The 22,452-nt window shown below is 36.2% G+C and overlaps 1 protein-coding gene across 2 annotated transcripts; it reads left to right on the plus strand.

The window, feature by feature from the left end:
* Positions 1-12,028: 12,028 nt before the first annotated feature.
* Positions 12,029-20,164, plus strand: LOC110797267 (cysteine-rich receptor-like protein kinase 6). Of its 2 annotated transcripts, XM_022002358.2 has the most exons (10): positions 12,029-12,456; positions 13,181-13,587; positions 14,149-14,845; positions 15,141-15,217; positions 15,816-15,971; positions 16,114-16,235; positions 16,665-16,875; positions 17,555-17,792; positions 18,834-18,984; positions 19,669-20,164. In XM_022002358.2, the coding sequence occupies exons 1-10, from the start codon at positions 12,071-12,073 to the stop codon at positions 19,996-19,998; spliced, it is 2,775 nt and encodes a 924-aa protein (XP_021858050.2). In that variant the 5' UTR covers positions 12,029-12,070; the 3' UTR covers positions 19,999-20,164. The 2 variants fall into 2 exon arrangements, with proteins under 2 accessions (XP_021858050.2, XP_056687399.1); XM_056831421.1 differs by lacking the exon at positions 12,029-12,456 and having other exon boundaries at positions 13,465-13,587; positions 14,130-14,845.
* Positions 20,165-22,452: the final 2,288 nt, after the last annotated feature.

A 22,452-nucleotide genomic window follows, 5' to 3' on the forward strand; every position in this document is an offset into this window, starting at 1 on the left:
CAAACTATTAAATTAGCTAGCTACATATCTCCAAAACACAAATTTAATACCAAAAGGTTTGAACAAAGCATCTTAACAACAAAATAGCAGAAAAAGTTAAGAGTACAGATCACTCCCTAACAACCAAACACAACAAACGCAATAAAAGGGTACGCAACATATGAGCTTCATAGTTTAAGGAGTTATGCATCATCCCTTAGATTCTTTTCTTCCACCATCATCATCTTCAAATGCATCATTGACCTTAAAAAAAATATTAAAAACGGTAAGTATATATTAATAGTTTCCCCAAAAGTGTAAAAATAAACTACGATAAGTCTACGGTAAAAATAAAACACACTTGTGACTGGAACTTTCGAATTAAAATGAACATGACTTATTTCGTATAGTTGTGCTAGAGTATTCTCTGTTTAGTCTTTTCAGCTAGCTTCTACATTCTAAATCTCAACTTAATTAGGTAAGAACCAATTCTTGTGAACCAATTCACACACTCATCAAAAACCCTCTTTTTTTTTCCAGAAACAAAAAAGAAAATCCCAATTTAGCAATGCTCAGCCAAGTTGGATTGTGGTATGAGGATAACTGATAGGATGAAGAGGGCTTCAGTAGCTCAGCTTCACCTGTTAAACCCTCAACGTGTCTATCAAAATTCCGAAGCTTAAGAATACAAACCTAGACCTCTGCAGCAAATTTATATTTGAAGAACAAATCTTAAACAACATTGCAAATTACACCTGCTAACCATGTGACAAACAAGATTTTAGGAGAAGCTTTAAGGTTGCAAACAACATTGCAAATTACACCTGCTAACCATGTGACAAACAAGATTTCTAGATGTTCTGTTCTGTTCAATTATGTTCTGTTCATGCAGAAGTTCATTTCTGTTCTCCTGAGTTCAACCAGTCCATTTAATTTGTTATGTGTTGCAAAGTTCAGTTCTGTATTTGTTCTGTTCCTGCAGATGTTCTTTTCTGTTCTGTGTTTGTTCAATTCTTAACTAAATACAGTCAGTCCATCTATCACACATTTAACATTACCAGTCATATAAAACAGTAGAAAATGCTAAGTGAAAGGGTTTCAATAATACCGGAGGGTTAGCCATACGCAAGGCGGTTTGTGCAGCGTCTATAAGTTGTGTTGAAGCGTCTCCAATGCGAATGGATTCTAAAACTTGAGAAAACAGCGATGTCATTGTCCTAATCAGCTTTGCATTCTCATCGCACTTGTCTTTTATCTCTTCATTTTTCTTATGAAGTTCCTTATTCTCTTGCTTCAAGCTTGATACCTCGACATTGATGCTATCCACTTCTATTACCTTCCTTTTTCCTTTACCAAACCCTGCTTTTCTGAGTGCACCACGCACCCCATAAATGTCACCTTTACGAACACCAAATCCATAACCTTATGGTTTTTCAGGAATTTCTCCATTATATAGCGTAGCCTCGAAAGCCTCATTCTCGATCTCCTTAATTGACTTGGAGCCAGGAGGATAAAGAAGCTTTAAAGTTTCAGCATTTGCCTTAACATCGTCCTGCATAACATATACGAAAAATAAATGGGAGAATAAAATTATACAAAAGAAAGTACAAGCTAAGGGATAACCATCAGAACTTTACCAAAAAGTCTTCGGTGAATGTGCCATCGACAAAGGTTCCATCCTTCTTCTTATAACAAGCTAGCCAAAGTTCTATTAGGCTCATATCTTCTCCATGTTCATCTTCCTACAAGTAGCAATATATACATAGAAACAAGTTACATGCAATATTATAAAAAGACATATCACGGATATAAGTTTTTTTCTAGTTGGATTAATGGTATTATACATAATCAGCACGTGTATTCGCAAAGCTTGTACCACCATTAGTGTGCAATTGACTCGGAGATGCTCGTGCCTCTTTTCCATACTCAGACAATTGCTGCAAAGTATTTAAACATCATTATTTTGTGAAAAATCAAAATCAAAATCAGGATTTAACGAAGCTACTAGCGGATAATGCATATTGAGGAAGTGAATGTACCAGGAAAGAAATTTGAAAAAGCAACAACAGTTATGTTATCTACTGGTTTATGAGGACACCAAAATCTATTGAGAGCTATCTTGACCACACATTCAGTTCCTCTTGTTCTTTTTTATTTTGGAAGGAAGTTCCTCTTGTTCTAATTGCTTATTACTTATTTTCTTCTTAAAATCAGATCATATATATAAAAAAATTCATATCAAACTAGAAAAACCAGATTAGATTAAATCAGAAATGGCAAAAAATACTCACTAAAAATATGCAGATCAGGTCAGATAAAAGAACAAAGGTTAATACATATTTAAGACTTATGAGTACTATTCTAAACCTGCTGCGACTAGTTGAGCTCGATATTAACATGGATTCACCCAGTCAAAATGATTCATTTGTCGAATACGACCTTGATAGATTGAGAATGACAGTCGTTACTCCGCTACTCGTTAGTGTTACTGATGGTAAAGAAAAGATTAATGACACTCATTGATTCACATTTCTAGGGTTTGTCTGAATTTGATATGACAAGTTAATAACTTGATATTATTATCTGTATTAGAGAAGATTACCTAGATGTCCTATTCAGTAGCTATATTGCTCTATGTCTTGGATCTTACAATATGACATTGTTTAAAAGCTATCTTTATTTTTTTAGGGACAGCAGAGTAGCTTTCAGTGAAATGTCCTGTTGCCGATTTGATTTCAACTTTGCAAATGGAAGGGTGCTCTGTATCTTTGGCCTCAAGCATCTGGCCTCTAGGTATCATTCTGCTATTTTGAAGCTGTGATGTTATTTTGCGAATTACTGTATGCACTCTCAAGTTTCTTCAGCTATTTTTGCTTTGGCCACTTGACATGTATACTTGTATTATTGTATTGTACATATATTTCTATTGGCATGCAACTGTTGCAAGTCACTTACTGTGTATCTAATTTAACCTGTGGAGATTGCCCTTGGAACCCAACTCCCCTTTTCATGTTGCTAATCTCTACACTGGAGTATTTACTTGGCAGCAGTTCGTGTAAATGTTGTCCGTGCGACTATTCTATTGAGTTGTATTTCTCGTTTACTAGCCTATCTATCACAAGCATGTGAGTCTGTGAGCTGTGATTTATGAAGTATTATGGTTCCATGCTATCTAATACAGAGTATTCTATCACAGATCAGACGATATATATTTTCTCTGGCAACTTATTGCCAAATGCCAATCTATGGGAGGCCAAGGAAGCCATGCACTAAAATGTTTTACTCTTCTTTTTGTTCCTGAGAGGATTATACCAGTATTTATCTTTTCATTGCCTATACTTAAACAAGAGCAATTTGCGAGAAATAAATTATACCAGAAAACTTTTGTATCTACATTGGATGTATCATATATGTAGGTCATTTCTTTTTTTTGGGATTTTCTCCTTAAGAGTCAAAACAGTCTAGTTCAAATCCAATACTTTCAGTTCAATTTAATATTATAAATAGGTTTAACTTAGGTTCAATAAGTTCAATTTCTCTAAAAAAAAAAAGATTCGATAAATTCAAGAAGTCTAGTTCAGTTCGAAGACTTAATCAGAGTCTCTTCTAAGTTCATATTCGAAAAAAACAAAAATCTGAGAGAACAGAAATCGACATAGTAAGGTACTGTAAGGTCTGTAACCAGTAATGCTATGAAGTTCATATGCTGTCACAAAACACATAAACTAAACCCAAAAGACAATTCGAACTGAAAGGCAATAACCCAAAAGATTTTGTTGACAAGGATACTTAACCTAACATAAAGCCACAATATTGAAGCAGAGCAAAGTCGCACCAGGACCTTTTTCCTCACAGGTGTTACATAGACTTGACCAAGGGAACAAATAATATCAATTCATATCTTTATTTTTGGGTCGATTAGACAAATACAGTATCCCTAGAATTTTCGTCTTTGAAGGTTTGCTGTTTCATGATTTTAAATCTCTGTTTTGCGGGAATTCTCACTGGTTGGTGGTGCTACCTTGATCCTAAAGGACGTGCTATAGGTTTCCAACTGTTTTTTAATCATGTTTCATCTTTTCTCTTAAAACGAGATTTCTGTGAGATTGTAGTTTCAGGTCATATTTTTCATTCCAACTCAGAGTACTCCGGTCTGACAAGTTATTCAGAAACAGACTTTCCAGGACCAGCTTGTTCGAACCTTAAGACTCCCCAAGTCCCTGCCAGTGGGCCTTATATTTGTGCTTGAAACCCCATAATACTAAACACCATGATGCGAGGGCACTAAGTGATGTAATGGAAGTAGTAAAAAATACGTAGAAGTGTAGAACAGTATATTAAAAACTTACTTTCCCTTTGGATGAATCCCAATAGTTGACCAAGTTCACCCAGTCTTGCTTGGAAACTCCAGGTGGCACTTCCTTTTTAATGGCTTCTATTGTTTTCTCATTCGGTTTGAAGTACTTTTTCTTAATTTCATATTTATATTGCCTCCACACTCTATCAACACGTTGGAGAGCTAGGTCCTCATACTTTGTATCATCAGGAATCACAAAGTTGTCCTTAAAAAAATACGAAGCCATGAATGACTATATGAGTTAACACAAATTCAATCTTAAAAAATCAGCAAAATCGAGAGAAGAAACATACTCTAATCAATTTGATGATTTCAACTTTATAATAGTTGTCCAGTTGACCCCAAGTCTTTTCTGAAACTGGGCAGTATTGTTCTTGTTTTGCTATGCTTCCAAGGAATCTGACTAAAATATGCCCACCTTTCCTAATCGGTTGGTATAGTTCATTGAAGTGCACAACATATTTGATGCTTCCATTGGTGTTCCAGACGTCCATTGGTTGAATAGACCCGCTAACTAGTTGCTGATTACCCTTAGCATCTAGAAAAGGCAACATCAAAGAGTAAAATCATTCGAATTAGAAAAGAGAAGGAGGTGCATCACTTCTAATTTAGCATTCATGTTGACAGATCTTATTTTAGTAGATAATCGTGTCTGTATTTTTAGAGAGCCTGTTATATTTCTATATTTTCACAAGAAATAGGTTTTCTACAGAAAAGTTGTTGATTGCCTAATGATTCATAACTCACAGCTCTGTAGGAGTGCATAAAGTTAATTACAGAATCTCTGCAATAAAAGACCTTAGTCAATTATTACATGTAGCTGAAAGGAGAGAAGTATCTAAGTCATTTACAAGAAGACAAGATCGATTTCGAAATTCACAGATTAGATTTACTCTTTGATTTACTACAAATTTAATTTACAGAAATTCACAGATTAGGTTTTTGATAAACTCTAGCACTAGGATAATTTTGTATGATCCTTCGACATGCTTGGTCCAACTGTCAAAATTCAGTTTTACTTGTCGGATGTATAAACGTGTTTGCAGTGAGGCTTATGAATCATCTGGTCATAGGCGAAACCTGATTTCAGTAAAGTTTAACCAGAATCTCGGTGATTTTAATTTCTGTCTAATTTCTGGCTGTGAAATTGAGATTTGACAGAGTATACAGCAAGTTTAGGTTAGATATAAAGCAAGTTCAGGTCAGATATAAAGCAAGTTCAGGTCAGAGATATAGCATGTTTGGGTCAGATATACAACAAGTTCAGGTCAGATATACAACAAGTTCAGGTCAGATATACAGCAAGTTCAACTCAGTATGAACAAGTCAGATTTGACAGAGCATAGCAAGTTTAGGTCAGATATACAACAAGTTCAACTCAGTATGAACAACTCAATATGAAGGCTACATCAACAAGCAACTAATTCAACTAATCTGAAATTGCTCAAAACAAGTTCAGGTCAGATATACTGCTAGCAACTAATTCAACTAATCTATACAATATGACAAAATCTGATTCATTAAAATAAGAGGAAGTGAATGTACCTATGGTCAAAACCTGCTCCTTGTTATCATACTCAACTGTACTTAGCCATTCAGGGAGCGACTCATGACATCGAGACCTAGATCCTTTAAAGATCTCTTTTTCTTTTCCATCACATGATTCTTTGGATTTTGCTGTTGCTTTTCCATCACTTATATGGTCTGCATATTCATCCTCGGGTGTTGTTGGTGAACTCCCAGTACGAGTATCAAGTGTTTCTTCTAATATACTAGCATCAAAAGCAACAGATTTTGAATATGTGGACTGTTTAGCAAGTTCATATGGTAGCTGAGAAGTTAGAGAAACAGTGGAAGGGTGCTTGGGTGGTTCTGACAGCCTAGACTGTGGGACTTTTGTGGGATTTTCAGTTGGGATATTAGGTGACTTAAAAGTCTTGTCTAGAGTAGGGTTGTACCTTGATGGCCCTTTCGATGCAACCTTAGGTTCACTAGTTGTTGGTACAGTGAGTGGCTTTTTCCAAATAAGGTTGCTAGTGGTAGTGGAATGTTGACAATATTAAAGTTCTTATTATAAGAATTTAAGAAGACTCCAAAAGCTGGGGATTTATCTTGTCAAAATTTCCTTCAAATTTTATTTTACAGTAAAATAAAGTAAAAAGGATCACACAAGAAAAGAGCTAATATTAAACAAACCTATATTACCACATTGCCCCAAGTCACAAACATTCACCAGCATAGATCCATAGAAAATGGAAAGCCAACTAAAGATCAATTAAAAATAAAATACACACATGATTATTGCACAATCATTTAATTGCTTTCCAATCAACAAATCAACAACATCATTCTGCAAGATAAGCACAGTTTTGACTTCTGAGGTATCAAAACTTAAGAGTCATACTTACATGCTTTAATGTTACGCTAAACCAACAACTAAAAACTACGAAGCATCCATTTCCACTATGTTCAAATATCTGACTACGTGTCTTTGCTCAAACTGACTACTATAAATCTGCAAGCAATTCTCATTAGAAGGTAACTTCTTATTTCTAGTGAGCAACACGAGAATTTGACCAACACCTAGTAGACCAGCCAAGAGTAATACAAGTACTTCTAATTTCTAACTTAATACAAAGTATGACTTCGTTTTACCAATCAGATGGCCTCCCTAGTAAAATATCAAATGTTAAACAATGATTCCCATGACAATTGAGGGTGATTCACATGTATCATGTATGATAACCAAATCACCATGAACGCCAATACACATTATCCTGGAGGAAAACATACAGATGCATGCTGATATCTAATCATTTAAGAAGCACAGACCAGCTCAGGCAGCTCAACTACAAGAAAAGAAAAGGATAACACAAACGACTTTGAGGATGTAAACAAGGACGGAACCACATATGCTATTTCCTTATCTCTAAAAATCAAACATTTAAAAAATTCTGTTATACAACATTCATTATCGAGGAACAAAGTAGGTCGGTCAGTCCAGTGAAGTAACACACACCACCAACTAGAAATTGATCAGCCTGTCAATTCTAAGCATCTATAGCTGTTTGTGAGGCTAGTACAGAAACATGTACAATAGTTTTTTTTTTTACAATAATGCTTAGAGTACTTAAAGAAACATGTAAAGATTCTATATTCTATTGCAGCTCTTTCTCAAACATCAGTTTTGTCGAGCAGCTAACTCCTCTTTCGGAACAAATAGTCACATCGTCTCGATCCTCACAATTAACGATTTGCCATTATTTCACTAGAATACCCCCACCCCCACCCCCCTCAAATGCTGAACTTATTAACATATAAACAGGTACAAAGGGCACTCATGCGATAATTGTAAGCAGAGCATCATAAACTTAACTTGGAAGGCGAGAACCTACGAACTTCTCTCTTAATGGATACGGCTCCAAAAACGCCAAACGACTAATCATAATCCTAATTCATCCTCAAAATTCAGACTCAAACCCAACTTAAAACCCAATTCTCGTCAAATTTTACCTCCTCTGGTTCAATTTTTTTTCAAAATTTCAATCATAATAAAAACAAGTACACATTATTAAACTAGCTAGGATCACCATATGTAAATCAAATTTCGACGAAAAAAACAATAAAAAAAACCGCGTACCTGCTCAAGATTGTATTTCCGCATAAGATTTCTTGATTTCTTGGAACAAAAAGCGAGAGTGATAGGCAAAACGAAAGAGATGAGATGGAACGAAGATCGAATTTGAAGCTTGGTGAGAACTGATTATTGGAAAACTAATTGATCTGATGGAAATTGCCCTGGGTTCGTTTTTTAGGGGTTTTGTTTTTGAGGTTTTTCTCTCTCTATTACGTATGTACGTGGGTTAAGCGGTTTCCAAATAATTTGGAAATTTTTTAAAATCGCGCTTTGAGAATTTTTAGTCACGTGCGTGGCACGTTCGTATTCTCGACGGGTTTAGTTATCGAGAAACTACGCATACTATTTTCGCAGGCCAGCGGTCACTCACAGCGTCGAGGGGATAGCATCGAGAAACACCGTGATTTCTAGTAGTGTATAGGAACAATCAAAGAACAGATGATGATGATCCTCATCATTCCGTCCACAAATTAAACAACTTGCAGAGCTGCTGATACCAATTTTAGCCATTTTAGCTGTAGTTTGCAACCTGGATTGGATTGCTAGCCAAGAAATAAACCTGTGCTTTGGGGTATTAAGCCTATTCCACACCTATCTGTCCCAATGGACCTTAGGTCTATTACCTGCCAGCTTGTTATAGACTTGCTTCACAGAATATTTAGACATTGCACCAAATTCTGCTTCAGTAAACACCAGTTTTAGCTTCTCTTTAGTACTGCATACCTGTTTCCAATACCAGCTAGCTGTATTGTTAGGCTGATAATCCCACCATTCTCCATCCTTTAAGTAAACTGGGGTAACCCACTTAATCCAGACATTGTCCTGTTTAGTGGCCAAAGCCCAAACATATTTGCCAATACTAGCAATATTCCATAACAGGACATCTCTAAATCCCAATCCACCACTCTGCTTGTCACAACAAATTCTTTCCCAGGCAATGCTGCTTGGTTTACTACTGTAAGCATGGCCACTCCAAAGGAAAGCCCTGCAAATCTTCACACTATCTTGAAGAACACCCTTTGGGAGCACATATATCTGAGTCCAGTACATATGCAAGCTAAGCAAAACGGAATTAACTAACTGCATTCTAGCTGTGTACGAAAGGTTCCTAGAACTCCATATTTTGATCCTAGCAGTCATCTTATCCACCAAAACCCCACACTGAGCTGCAGAAATCTTTTTGGAACAGATGGGAACTCCCAAATATTTAAATGGTAAGGTGCTTCTAACAAAACCAGAAGCATCCACCACCCTCTGAACATCACCATCAGACATTCCATGACAATATATGGATGATTTCTGATGATTGGCTTTCAAACCAGAAGAGTTAGAAAACAACTTAAAAGCTTGCAAGAGCAGATAAATTGAAGGATATTCACCTTTGCAGCACAAAATCAAATCATCAGCAAAGCATAGGTGAGTGAGCCTAACCTCTTTGCATCTAGGATGGAGCTGAAACTGTGACAAGGCACTCATCTTCTGCAAAATCCTTGACAAATACTCCATGCAGATAACAAAAAGAAGAGGGGAGATGGGATCACCCTGCCTCAAACCTCTCTGGGATTTGAAAAAACCATGCATTGAGCCATTGATCATCAAAGAAAACATAGGTGTAGTGACACATTCCATTACTAGATTAACAAACTGCACTTGAAACTCCAAGTATTCCATCATTTCTCTCAGAAACTGCCAATCCACAGTATCATAGGCTTTCTGCAAATCTATCTTCATCAGACAACTAGGTTTCACACCTTTCCTACCATAGTGCCTCACTAGGTCCTACACTACCATTATATTGTGAACAATATATCTACCATGAACAAAACCATCTTGATTCTCCAAAATAAGATCAGGAAGCACTTGTCTCAATCTACCACACAGGACTTTAGTAATACACTTATACAATATATTGCAGCAAGAAATTGGCCTGAAATCACCTACACTCCTTGGACACTTAGTCTTAGGAATTAAAGTTACAACTGTGTGGTTCACTTCCTTTAACAGTTTACCATGATGTAACACATCCAAAACAGCATCAATAGTCTCCTTACCAACAATGTGCCAAGTGTCCTTGTAAAAGTAAGAACCAAACCCATCAGGTCCTGGTGCCTTAACACCTGGAATAGAAAAAAGAGCTGCCTTCACCTCATCAACAGTATAAGGTGCAGTAAGAATTGCTTTGTGATTTTCCTGACATACTGGACCAATTTGGACAACCTGCTTGATCACTGGAGTTCTAGAATATCTACCTTCAATATATTGTTTTTGGACGCAGGGTCATGCAGGGAATATAAAATGTCATGCAGGGAATAAATATCGACAACTTTTGTGTAAGACCGTCTTACACAAAAGACCACTTTGGTTGCTTAACTAATTGATTTCATTGCTTAATTAATTGGTTTCATTGGTTAACTAATTAGTTTCAGTGCTTAAATAAATTAGTTTCATTGTTTAAATAATTGGTTCCCGTGCTTAACTAATAAGTCCAAGTGCTTAACTAATTCATTATATTGTTTAACTAATTATTTCAATTGCTTAACTTATATGACACCAAGACGGTATTTTGTGTAAGACTGCTTTATATAAAAGTTTGTAAATATAAAATGTCTCCGCGCATTGGAGGACTAATCTTTCCTATAGAATGAATTGTTTTTTTTTTGGACAACATCCCACACGATGGAGTAGAAGTACGTGTGATCAAAGTATTTATTAACTACAAATAATTTCCATTTTCCTGTTAATTAATTGTTAGTTATATAATCAACTACTACAATTAATGGACTTAGACTTTTCCTAGACTTAACCTCAATTTTGTATTTGCCAATGTTGACTGTTATAGGTTCAAAGACTTGCGGACATAAATTGGGAAGCAAATTAAAAAAAGATGAAGCTGGATTACTTTGCAACTACAAGGTTTGACTAATGCTACAAATTTCACACACTATTAAAAACCATACTACATATCGCCCATCTGAGTTGAGATTAATTATTGCAAATGAAAAATAGGGAGCGATAATGACTAACATATAAACTCAATGGGCTACTTTATCCTATAATCAATTAATCTTAGGACAGAACCCTATAAAGTTTGAAAAGTTATATTTTTCCTACACACGGTCCCGTAATCAATAGGTCTCCCATGTGTCCAGTGAAAAATAAATTTATTTATACTTTCTCCGTTCCACAATAGATGCATTATTTCTCATTGCACGTATGCCAACGCGCTTATTTGAACATTAATATCTTTAAATGCGTATAAGTAAAAATTATAAAAAGTTGACACTACAAAATTATGCATCAATTAGAGATGGATTTTGAGACGGATACAATAAACGTCTCAAACTTGAGACGGGTTACTAAATTTTCGTCTCTAAATTAAAATTGAGATGGAATTTTACATGGAGTTTCAAAAATTCCGTCTCAAATATGTAACGGATTTGCGAGAATTCCGTCTCAAATTTTTTTGAGACGCCATCTATAGTGACACCCTATTTTTGTCTCAAATCCGTCTCTAAGCATCATTTTGAGACGGATTTGGACTATATAGAGACGAAATTCCTCGTCTCTATAAAATGATTATTTTGTAGTGTGATATTTGAAATCCTTGAATTAATACGAATTTAACAAGATCTCACTTGACTATGTTTTTTCTTACACAACAATGAAAGAAAGGTTGTCAAAATTGATTGATGAATAGTGCGCAAATGAAAAATGATCTATTGTGGAACGGAGGAAGTAATTTTTAGTACCATAAGCATAGGTCTTACACGCACTCAATGTAAAATAAAATTATTTTACAATTTGTACAATGATTTTTAAATTAGAAGGAACAAAGTGAATAATAATCGATATATACTTCTACACCCAAAAATAGAAAAGATGACAAATTAAATTATAAAATGATAAATTGTTCAACTTTCGTCGAGTCCTATACATTAGAATATTCTTACAATACTTAATTTGACCCGTTTCCTTAGAACAAAAGTCTAACAAACAAAACATTATAATATTAATCAAAAAACTATGGCGTTATTGACTTTAATGTTACTTTAATATCCAAGGAAGCCTTGTGATTAAGCACCAGAAGAAGAAAAAAAATGGATCAATTAATTAGACTAATCCTCCCAACTTTTACTCTAATTATCTTTATCTCGATTCCCAAATCATTATCTGTTCCAAACTTCTTGCAAACTCACTGCCCAAACACCACTATTTTCGCCAACAATAGTCTATACGAAGCGAATCTCAACACCGTATTTCGTCTTCTGTCTTCGAATGCCACAAATCCAAACGGCTACCATCAAGCGGTTTCCGGCAACAGCGACACCAACGACGTCATTTACGGACACTTCCTCTGTCGCGGTGACCTGAACGCTAGCTCGTGCCGAGACTGTGTCACCACCGCAACCACGACCGACCTCCCTAGGAGATATTGTCCCAATCGAAGGGATGCAATAATATGGTACGAGGAGTGCTTAGTCAGGTATGATAAACTCATCGGGGCCATACAAAAGAAGAGACTAACTTAATTCATATAATAAATCTTATAAAGCTTTATCCTAAAATCAATGGGTGATTGGTGTTACTCATCAATCTTAATTACTATCTAAATATTTTTCCCATTTCACTTTGGCACATTTGTCAATGCGTATTTTACATCGTTAGTATCTCTAACTAGGTGTTATTAAAAATTATAAAATTTTGGTACTGCAAAGTACTCTTTGAGATGAATCAAACAAGACCTCGTATGACTATATTTTTTTCTTATATATTGGTAATAATTCATGAGATTCTTTTCTATAGTAAATAGTCTCAAAATTCCAAACGGGAAAAAAATTTAGATTCGGAGGGAGTACATCCGTTTTAGATCTTTACACTTTTCGCTTTAGTTCGTTTCATAATGGTTTTTACACTTTGCTTTATTCTATTTTTAGACATGGAAATTTATCACCTAGCTTACTCTTTTTACTCTACAATATTTGTAATTTTTCACTCACTTTACTCTTACTTTATCTACATTTTATTATCATTTTTGTCTTAATACTTGTTCAAATAGTAACTGTAAAGATCTTTATGAAACGAAAGTAGTATAAATCGGATTCCACCCTAAAATCAATTGGTGATCGGTGGAATTGTCCACCAAACTTGATTATATTTTAGTCAATCTCCTATCTCAACTCACATGTACGTTACTCTTCTCAACATAGGTATTCAGACCGATCATTTTTCAACGAAGTGGATGTTTCTTCGACGTTCATCTATTCAAGCCCGCAAGCGATAACAGGCGATGCTACTCGGTTCATGGGGATTATGGGGAACATGATGGCTAATGTGATTGCGGTCAGAGCTGCAATTGGCGGACCTCTACAGAAATTTGCGGCAGATTTTGTGAATTTTACGAGCAATTATAATCAGACGATATATGGTTTAGGGCATTGTACACCGGATTTGATCTCAGGTGATTGTAATACATGTTTGATGAGTGCTGCTGGTAAATTTAGGATGAATCAAGGTGGAGTAATTTTGCAGCCTAGCTGTGTCGCCCGATACGAGATTTATCCTTTCTTTAACATGTCGTTTGTGCCCCCTCGCGCTAACTTTACCCATACCGCTGGTAAGTAAAACTATCTTTTATTTACTACTACTTCCGTTTCATAAAAATCTTTACAGTTACTATTTACACAAGTATTAAGACAAAAATAGAAAATTTGGTTGAATATGATAAAATATGGATAAAGTCCGATAAATGTGTTAAAATGTGGTTGGGTGTAAGAAAAAGAAAGAATAAAGTAAGAGAAAGTGAGTGGAAAAATTGTAAATATTGTGGGGTAAGAAGGGTAAGGTAGTAAATTTTCATGTTTAAATAGAATAAAACAAAGCGTAAAGAACATTATGAAACGGACTAAAACGGAAAATGTAAAGATCATTTTGAAACGGAGTTAGTATCTTATTTACATATTTTCAAAGTAAAAATGTGGCATTATAGTAAAAGTAACTTGATGAGTCACGATCTATGTGACACCTTTTGGCACCATAGAAAGAGCGACACATAAAACTGTAATACATTTTAATTGTCGTAACTTGTGAACTTTATCACGGTCTATCACTTTTTGATTTTCATGTCCAAGATCTTAATTTTTGTTGTTCATGTCCAAGATCTTAATTTTTGTTGCAGGAGAAGAGACGAATATAACAATAATGAATAACTGCGACTACACAGTATGGCCGGCGATTTCGACTAACGGAGATTACATTTCCGAATTCCGTGTTCCGAGCGGATTTCGTCTCCTCCGAGGGGAATCCAACACCATAAACATCCAGTCGAATTGGGCGGGTAGCATATGGGGAAGGACCTTATGTTCAGTAGATAACTCTGGAAATTTCACTTGCCAGAACGGCGACTGTGGTACCGGTATGATCGAGTGCCAAGGCACGTCGTTATCACATCCTGTGACAGTCGCCGAGTTTCGTATCGGCCAAATTGAGAACCAGGACATGTACGATGTCAGCATCAATGCAGGATACAATCTGCCTATGATGGTAGCTCCACAAGGTGTGACTAGAGACGACCTTTGCGCGATAATTGGTTGTGTGTTCGACCTTGACGAAACCACATGCCCGTCAAGGTACAGGATAACAAATGGGAATATGAGTGCGATGGGGTGTAGAAATCCTTGTTCTGTGACTCAAGATTGTTGTAGAACAGGGTTGTTATGCCAGAATAGTGACTACATAGAATCGACAAGTGTGTTTGGAAGTTCGTGCCCACGGGCGCATATTATTCCTTCCGACTTGATCACTAGGACGTTCAGATGCGAGAGCTACCGAACGTCATATGTGCTTACATTTTGCCCTTCTCCCAACATGACAAGGTAACGCACATTTTATCTTTTTTGTTTTTCCAAAAATATTTCCAGGATATGGAGTAAATGATTGTAATAACCCACAATTTGAGCTTTAACTTTGGGTTCATCATTTTTGGTGGAAGAAACCAGAACTTATCTGAATTTGTTAAAACTGATTATACATAATTAAACTGATATTATCAGACCTAATTCGAGAGAGTAAATTTAAAAGAGTCAATTATAAGACTCAATTAAAACTTATTGAACTGATCTAATGCGCGCTCGAATGTCATTTGTTTCTTTTTTTTTCAATCTTGATCAGTTTGTTCTCGACACCAATGCAAACAAATGAAACAACACAAGAGTCTATACCCCCGTCATCACTAGCACTACCGTCAGGTAAATTTTAGTCCTTTAGCCATTTTTAATATCTTATATAGTTGTTTATATATATACTTCTTCTGCTCTATAAATATTATTATATGTAGAGTTTTATGCTTCGCAACACACACTACAAGAAATTGTACTATTAACGACGGAAAATCCCGTCGCGAAAGGCCAATAATCGTTGATTAACGACGGGATTTCCTGTCGCGAACCCGTCATAAAAGGGGGCCGTCGTTAATAGAAATCCCGTCGTAAATCCGTCATAAACCCGTCGTAAAAGACATTTGTGACGGTTACTCCCGTCATTGTTTGGTTGTTATCCCCGTCGCAAAAAGGCCAATAATCGTTGATTAACGACGGGATTTCCTGTCGCGAACCCGTCATAAAAGGGGGCCGTCGTTAATAGAAATCCCGTCGTAAATCCGTCATAAACCCGTCGTAAAAGACATTTGCGACGGTTATTCCCGTCATTGTTTGGTTGTTATCCCCGTCGCAAAAGGCTTTTGCGACGGGATTTTTGACCCGTCGTAATTAGGTTGTCGTTAAAGATATAAATTCTTGTAGTGACACAACTTAGACCTATAATTATTTAAATGTCTTTCCTCTGTAGGAAATAACACAACTATTGTTACGAGAGTAGCGGTTTCAATCGTTGTGCCAATAGTTGCGGTGGCGTTGCTAATTGCTTTATGCACGAATCACTTTCGCAAGAAGGCCAAGAAAGCGAAGAAGGCATCGGAGTCTCTATCTCTAGACATTGGAAATGGTTATTCCCCTCTCTTGTTTTAAAGGTTATTACCCATTAACAGTCTGTTTGATAGCCTGTAATAAATGATGGGAATGAGAATTAACCTAAGTCGGAACTAATTATTCTATGATGATCTATTTCTCATTTTGCGGTTCTCTAGGGCTTGAGGATTTCACAACTACTGATTCTTTGATGTTCGAACTGAACACCCTTCAAGCTGCAACAAACAACTTTTCAAATGATCAAAAGCTTGGTGGAGGCGGATTTGGCAATGTCTACAAGGTAACCATTTTTAATTACCGATTGAGATATAATAATATGCAAGAATCAATTATGAAATCAGCATATATATACTACAAGAAATTGTACCATCAACGACGAGAAATTTCGTCATTAAAGGTCAATAGTGGCTGGATTTCCTGAGGCGAACCCGTTATAAAAGGGGACTGTCATTGATGGAAAATTCCGGTGTTAGCCCATTGTAAAAGGAATTTGCGACGGTTATTCGCGTCCTTATTTGGTTGTTATCCCCGTAGCAAAGGGCTTTCGCGACAGAATTTTTGACCATTCAATATTGAGTTGTCATCCAAGATCTTCTTTACTTACCAGTTCCTTTTCGTCTTGATTCCGATTCTCTAATTCAAAAGATTTTTTTTCATTGTTATGTTTGATCTGATCGCGCCCTTGTGATTGCTTTTCTTCATGTCTTAGGGAGTCCTACCGAATGGAAAAGACATAGCAGTTAAAAGGCTATGCAGGATCTCTGAACAGGGAATAGAATCATTCAAGAATGAGGCTGTATTGATAGCCAAGCTTCAACACAAAAATCTGGTTCGGCTTTTGGGATTTTGCTTAACAAGAGAGGAGAAGCTTCTTGTGTATGAATATGTTCCTAACAAAAGCCTCAACTGTTTTCTATTTGGTACGTTTACTTTGAGATTCTCTTGAATATATATCATTGACGGGTGCACCTTTTAATATGTGTCTAACCCTACCTAGATATACTACCTCCAATTTAAAATTATCTTTACAATTACTATTTGCACAAATATTAACACAAATTAGGGAAAGTGCCACTATAAGAAATATTTCCCGTCGCTAAAAGCCAATAATTGTTGATTAATGACGGGATTTCCTGTCGCGAACCCGTCATAAAAGGGGGCCATCATTAATGGAAAATCCCGTCGTTAACTCGTCGTAAAATTAAAGACATTTACGACGGTTGTTCCCGTCATTGTTTGGTTGTTAGCCCCGTCACAAAAGACTTTTACGTCCGAATTTTTGATCCGTCGTAATTAAGTTGTCATTACATATATAAATTGTTGTAGTATGTGTACGAATGTAATAAAATATGAAAAAAATAAGATGGATCTCTATGTAATAAAGTGGGTGGGTGTAAAAAAATAACAAAGTAAGAGAAGGTGAATGTAAATTGTAAATGTTGTGGGATAAGTGGGGTAAAATAGTAAATTTTTATGTTTAATAATAGAATTAAGCACAATGTAGAAAACATTATGAAACGAACCAAAACGAAAACTGTAAAGATAATTTCAAAACGGAGATAATACTGCGTATATAACTTATTATTATATGTGCCTCAGATCCTAGAAAACAAGCAGAACTGGATTGGCCTACACGCTACAACATTATCACAGGCATTGCTCGAGGATTACTCTATCTTCATGAAGACTCTCGACCTAGGATAATCCACCGTGACCTAAAAGCAGCTAATATCTTGCTTGAAGCTGATATGAACCCTAAAATTGCAGACTTTGGTTTGGCGAGGATCTTCGAAGCTGAACAAACAGAGGAGGGCACAAGCATAATTGCTGGAACATAGTAAGTCGTACTAATTCTAGTCCTATTTCGTTGGTTTCCCGTCATCTATTACATTATACTAAAACAAACATCAGAAATGACACATGTCATTTCCTGGTGCAAAATTTTCCCGTCAAAGAACATATTTCCTCCGTTCCGGAAATATCTCACCATTTGTTTTTTACAGTATTTACACTACGACTTTGGCCATTTTTTGTGATTCGTACGTGAAGAAATTTTAGTCATGTGAGGTCATGTTAAATTCGTATCGATATATATTTTCTAAATATTAGTTTTTTTATAATTTTTACTTGCACTAAGAGTCAAAGTCAACCATGGTGCAATATTTCCGAAACGAATGAAGTATATACTTTATTCTTTTTTATTTTATTTCCTTTTGTATGAATGTTTATATATAGAAATAATTATAGGATATGAAATATGACATTATTATACAATTTTGGTAATATTTTAGGCATATTATCATATCAATAATAGAAAATATTATTACTTAATATTTTGGTCATATTAACATATATATTAAGAATATCAAATATTTTGGTCAAATCATCATATTAAACGTATAAAATATATAATACCTCTGTTTCATTAAGTTCTTTACGCTTTGCAAAATGTATCCAACAATCAAAACATTGACCATAAATTCTCACCATTTTATCTATCAAAAATTATAATGCATGAGATATCTTGTTAGATTTGTCTCGAAATGTATTTTATGAATATCAAGTTTTTATGATTTTTAGCCATACAAAATTGGATATATTAACGGTCAGATATTGCACCGAAGTCCGTGCAAATAGTGAGTGTAAAGATCTTTTTGAAACTGAGGTAGTAATACGTAGTAGGCAGAAATTGTATATTATATGATAAAATCAGTACGTTCGAGATTTATTAATTACGCAATATATAGATTTAAAGATAAGTATTTCAGTTAAATATTTTGTAAAAGAGATAGTTAAATAATAATTTTCAAATATCGTACATGGTACCTAATCTAGATATCTTCTAATTTTAAGTTGTTTTTTTTTCAATCTTTTCTAGTGGCTATATGGCACCAGAATATGCAATGTACGGACAGTTTTCCATAAAATCAGATGTATACAGCTTTGGCGTGTTACTATTAGAGATTGTAAGCGGCAAAAGGATCAATAACAAGTTCCTTCAATCCGGACAAGGAGATCTCTTGACATGCGTGAGTAGAAGAAAATTACTTTTCCTTTTTTTTAATACTATTTCGATTTTAAGATGGTCTTTATTGTTACTATTTGCACAAATATTAAAATAAAATTAAAAAAAAAGTGTAAAAAAGAAGGGTAATACAATAAAATATGGATAAAGTAAGGTAGATGAGTAAAAAGGTAGATTAGTGTAAGAAAAAAAATGAATAAATTGAGAGAAAGTGATCGAGTGAAAAGTTGTAAATGTTGTGTGAATAAATTGAGAGAAAGTGAGTGAAAAGTTGTAAATGTTGAGTGAAAAAAAATGAGTAAATTGAGAGAAAGTGAGTGAAAGGTAAGTAATTTTTCATGCTTAAAAGTAGAATAAATCAAATATAATAAATATTATGAAACAGATTAAAACGAAAACTGTAAAGACCATTTTAAAAAAAACAGGTAGCATTTCATATACAATTCAATATCAAGCAATATAATAAGACGTACATTTACCATTAATTGTAGGCGTGGAGAAGTTTAAAAGACGAAAAACCTTTGGAGTTCATGGATCCAACATTGAAAGATTCATACTCAAGTATAATAAACATTATGAAACAGATAAAAACGAAAACTATAAAGATCATTTTAAAAAATTGGCAGTATTTCATATTCAATTCAATATCAAGCAATATAATAAGACGTACATTTACCATTAATTGTAGGCTTGGAGAAGTTTGAAAGACGAAAAACCTTTGGAGTTCATGGATCCAACATTGAGAGATTCATACTCGATTGATGAAGTCTTAAGAAGCATACATTTAGGGTTATTATGTGTACAAGAGAATGCAGATGAAAGGCCAAACATGTCAACAATCGTGTTCATGCTCAATACCAACTCTACTAATAGTACACTTTCGACACCTCAACGGCCTCGATTTTGTACACTTGCGATGAGGCCGAATCAGCAACGTTCAACATCGACATCAACCTCCTGTGACTCAATGCCATACACACATAATCAAGTAACAATTAGTGAGATGAATCCAAGGTAGATGGTTTAGCTTTGTAATTAGTATTCTAATTGTTGAAGATGGAAAACCTACCTCAATAATTTGGAGCCTTATGCAGCAGGATTTTGTTGTATCAATGTTTCATTCAATTTTGTTTCACAAACAATATTTTTGATGGCATTGTTTGTGTTTGTATATTACTCATCAAGTCACCGTCTAGACTTATTTTTGTTTCATTTTTTTATCTTCTAATACTGTTTGGGTGTTCAATTGGCTACCATTGAGCCTGTCGCCCAAATGCCCAATTGGCTAATACAACATAATTAATCAGCTCACCATCTAAAGGATCTACGCCTCCTATAAGCGGCCCACGACCCATTTGTAATAAAGTTCGACCGCATTTACAACACAAACACTATAAATATGTCGCCCTAGTGCACATTCCAAGGTACATTCATTTATTGCCTTCACACACATTAATCTAAAGAACTTTCTTTTCTCCCGAACCCAGTAACACCCTCAGACCAGTTAATCCTACTTGTGTGCAGGTATTCTTAGACAATCAACACTCAAGAACAAGCTAGATTTTGCGCACTACGAAAGGGCTTTCAATCGAATTTCATTGTTTCATACCCGGAACAATTTGGTGTCGTCTATGGGGAAGATACTACAAAGCTTTGAAAAAATCCACCATTTTCTTTGAAAAATGGAACATCTCGACTATTCAGATACCGGATCAGAATCTCAAGCGCATATCCAATCAAATCCGAGTAGGACAACGCATACTCATATCTAGATCTACAGTCCACACGAGAGAAAAAATAACCGCGGCCCTGACAATAATGCAGAACTTATTTGCACAGAGACAAAGAGAAAAATGCAAGAAATGACCGTTTTACTCACCGGAGGACGGCAACAACTGAATCTAGAGCCGCAACTAGACGGGGATTAGTCCAGGTAACCCCAAACACTTCCACCAATGGCAGGAACCCGGCTAGGGACAGAGTGGACGAAGAGCAGTCGTAATTCCAAAAGAGGTGGCCCCAAAACACCCGGAGTGGTACAGAGAACCCACTCCCAGAACTTTCCGAAGTAATGGGACGATCGCTAGCCACCAAACACGGACCCGAAGCAGCGTGCACATCAGGCAAAAGTCGTCGGTGCACGAAAGGATAGGTGACTCAAGCCGTCTTACAGACCAGCCAGAGTCATGTAACTGAGCTACTAGGCGGAATAAGAGAAGGCGAGATTGAACTCCTAGCCCTCAACGTATTCCCAAGGATTCTCGTGCAAAAACCTCGGGGAGCAGAGGGATTAGGAAGAGACTAGGAAAGAAGGTTATGACGTAGAAGTCTTCCCTAATCATTGACGTGCTGGTCATGGAAAACATTCTGAAGGTCAAGCTACCTTCGCATTTGACTTACAATGGAACGACCGGTCCACAAGATCACATGAGATCATTCGAGCAGCACATGTACCAGTCTAATCACACTGAAGCAACGTGGTGGAAATACTTTCAGACCACATTAACAGGAGTAACAGGCACTTGGTTCAAATCGTTGCCGAAAGGATCGATTCACAACTTTGATGATTTGGAACATAAGTTTCGTGTTTAGTTCGTTAAAAATAATCGAAGGGAACGGACCAGTGCCGAGCTTACCTCAGTGCAGCAATAAAGGGGCGAGAGTCTTCAGGACTTCATGGTCTGATTCATGTTGTAATCAACAAACATCCCCAACCTGCAGCCCGATGTTGCAATCTTCGCGATGAAGCATGCCCTCCTGGAGGGGAAATTCGGTGATAAGCCTTCAATGAAAAACCCAACCACAATGGCATAAGTGCTGAAAATATCAAATGCATTCATCAGAACCGAAGAATTCAACAAAGCAGCGGAAAAGAAAAAAGGTTCGTCAGAACAAAAAGCGTCAAAATTAAGTCAGAGCAAGCCCGGAGCTAGCTCAAAGAAAGAGAAAGACAAGAAGGGTGGAAGGGCGTTGAGCCCGGGGAAGGAAGAAAAAAAAGGCAAACTTCAGCCTAGATTCACCAACTATACCCAAATCATTCCTAAAAATAAATTTACAGCCTCCACAAGCACGATGAGAAATGGCAGAAGCCAAGGAAACACTCTTCTTTTCGACCACCCTCGTAGTGGCAACTCCACTCGAGAGTATAATGACATAATTGTGCAAGTAGTGCGCCGACGAAGCCCAGGGGAAGAAATCAGACTCTACGCCGCGTTATTTCGTTATTAAGTTGGGACGACCTGAAACTTGAATGCAACATTTTCGATCGGGTCAGAACCGCATATCAATCCTGGCTTCCTCCGCATGTTTAACATCTTCGAAGTTGAGAATAAGGACACCTAATAGCCACGGGGGGTGTATACGCCTCGGAAATTGTCCATTCGACACTTTCGTTGTAGTCAACCTATCCAAACCAAATCGCTTGCCTCTTGGGTCAATTCTTGGTATGCGTCACTCCAACTCATAACGGATA

The sequence above is a fragment of the Spinacia oleracea genome, chromosome 6 (genome assembly GCF_020520425.1).
Source record: "Spinacia oleracea cultivar Varoflay chromosome 6, BTI_SOV_V1, whole genome shotgun sequence".
NCBI lineage: Eukaryota > Viridiplantae > Streptophyta > Magnoliopsida > Caryophyllales > Amaranthaceae > Spinacia > Spinacia oleracea.

Excerpts from the sequence above, each read along its gene's own strand:
- LOC110797267 (XM_022002358.2), top strand. The coding sequence starts at position 12,071 with ATGGATCAATTAATTAGACTAATCCTCCCAACTTTTACTCTAATTATC. Across the intron at positions 16,236-16,664 it reads GATTTGGCAATGTCTACAAG|GGAGTCCTACCGAATGGAAA; the intron begins GTAACCATTTTT and ends TTCATGTCTTAG. Across the intron at positions 18,985-19,668 it reads AAGGAGATCTCTTGACATGC|GCTTGGAGAAGTTTGAAAGA; the intron begins GTGAGTAGAAGA and ends CATTAATTGTAG.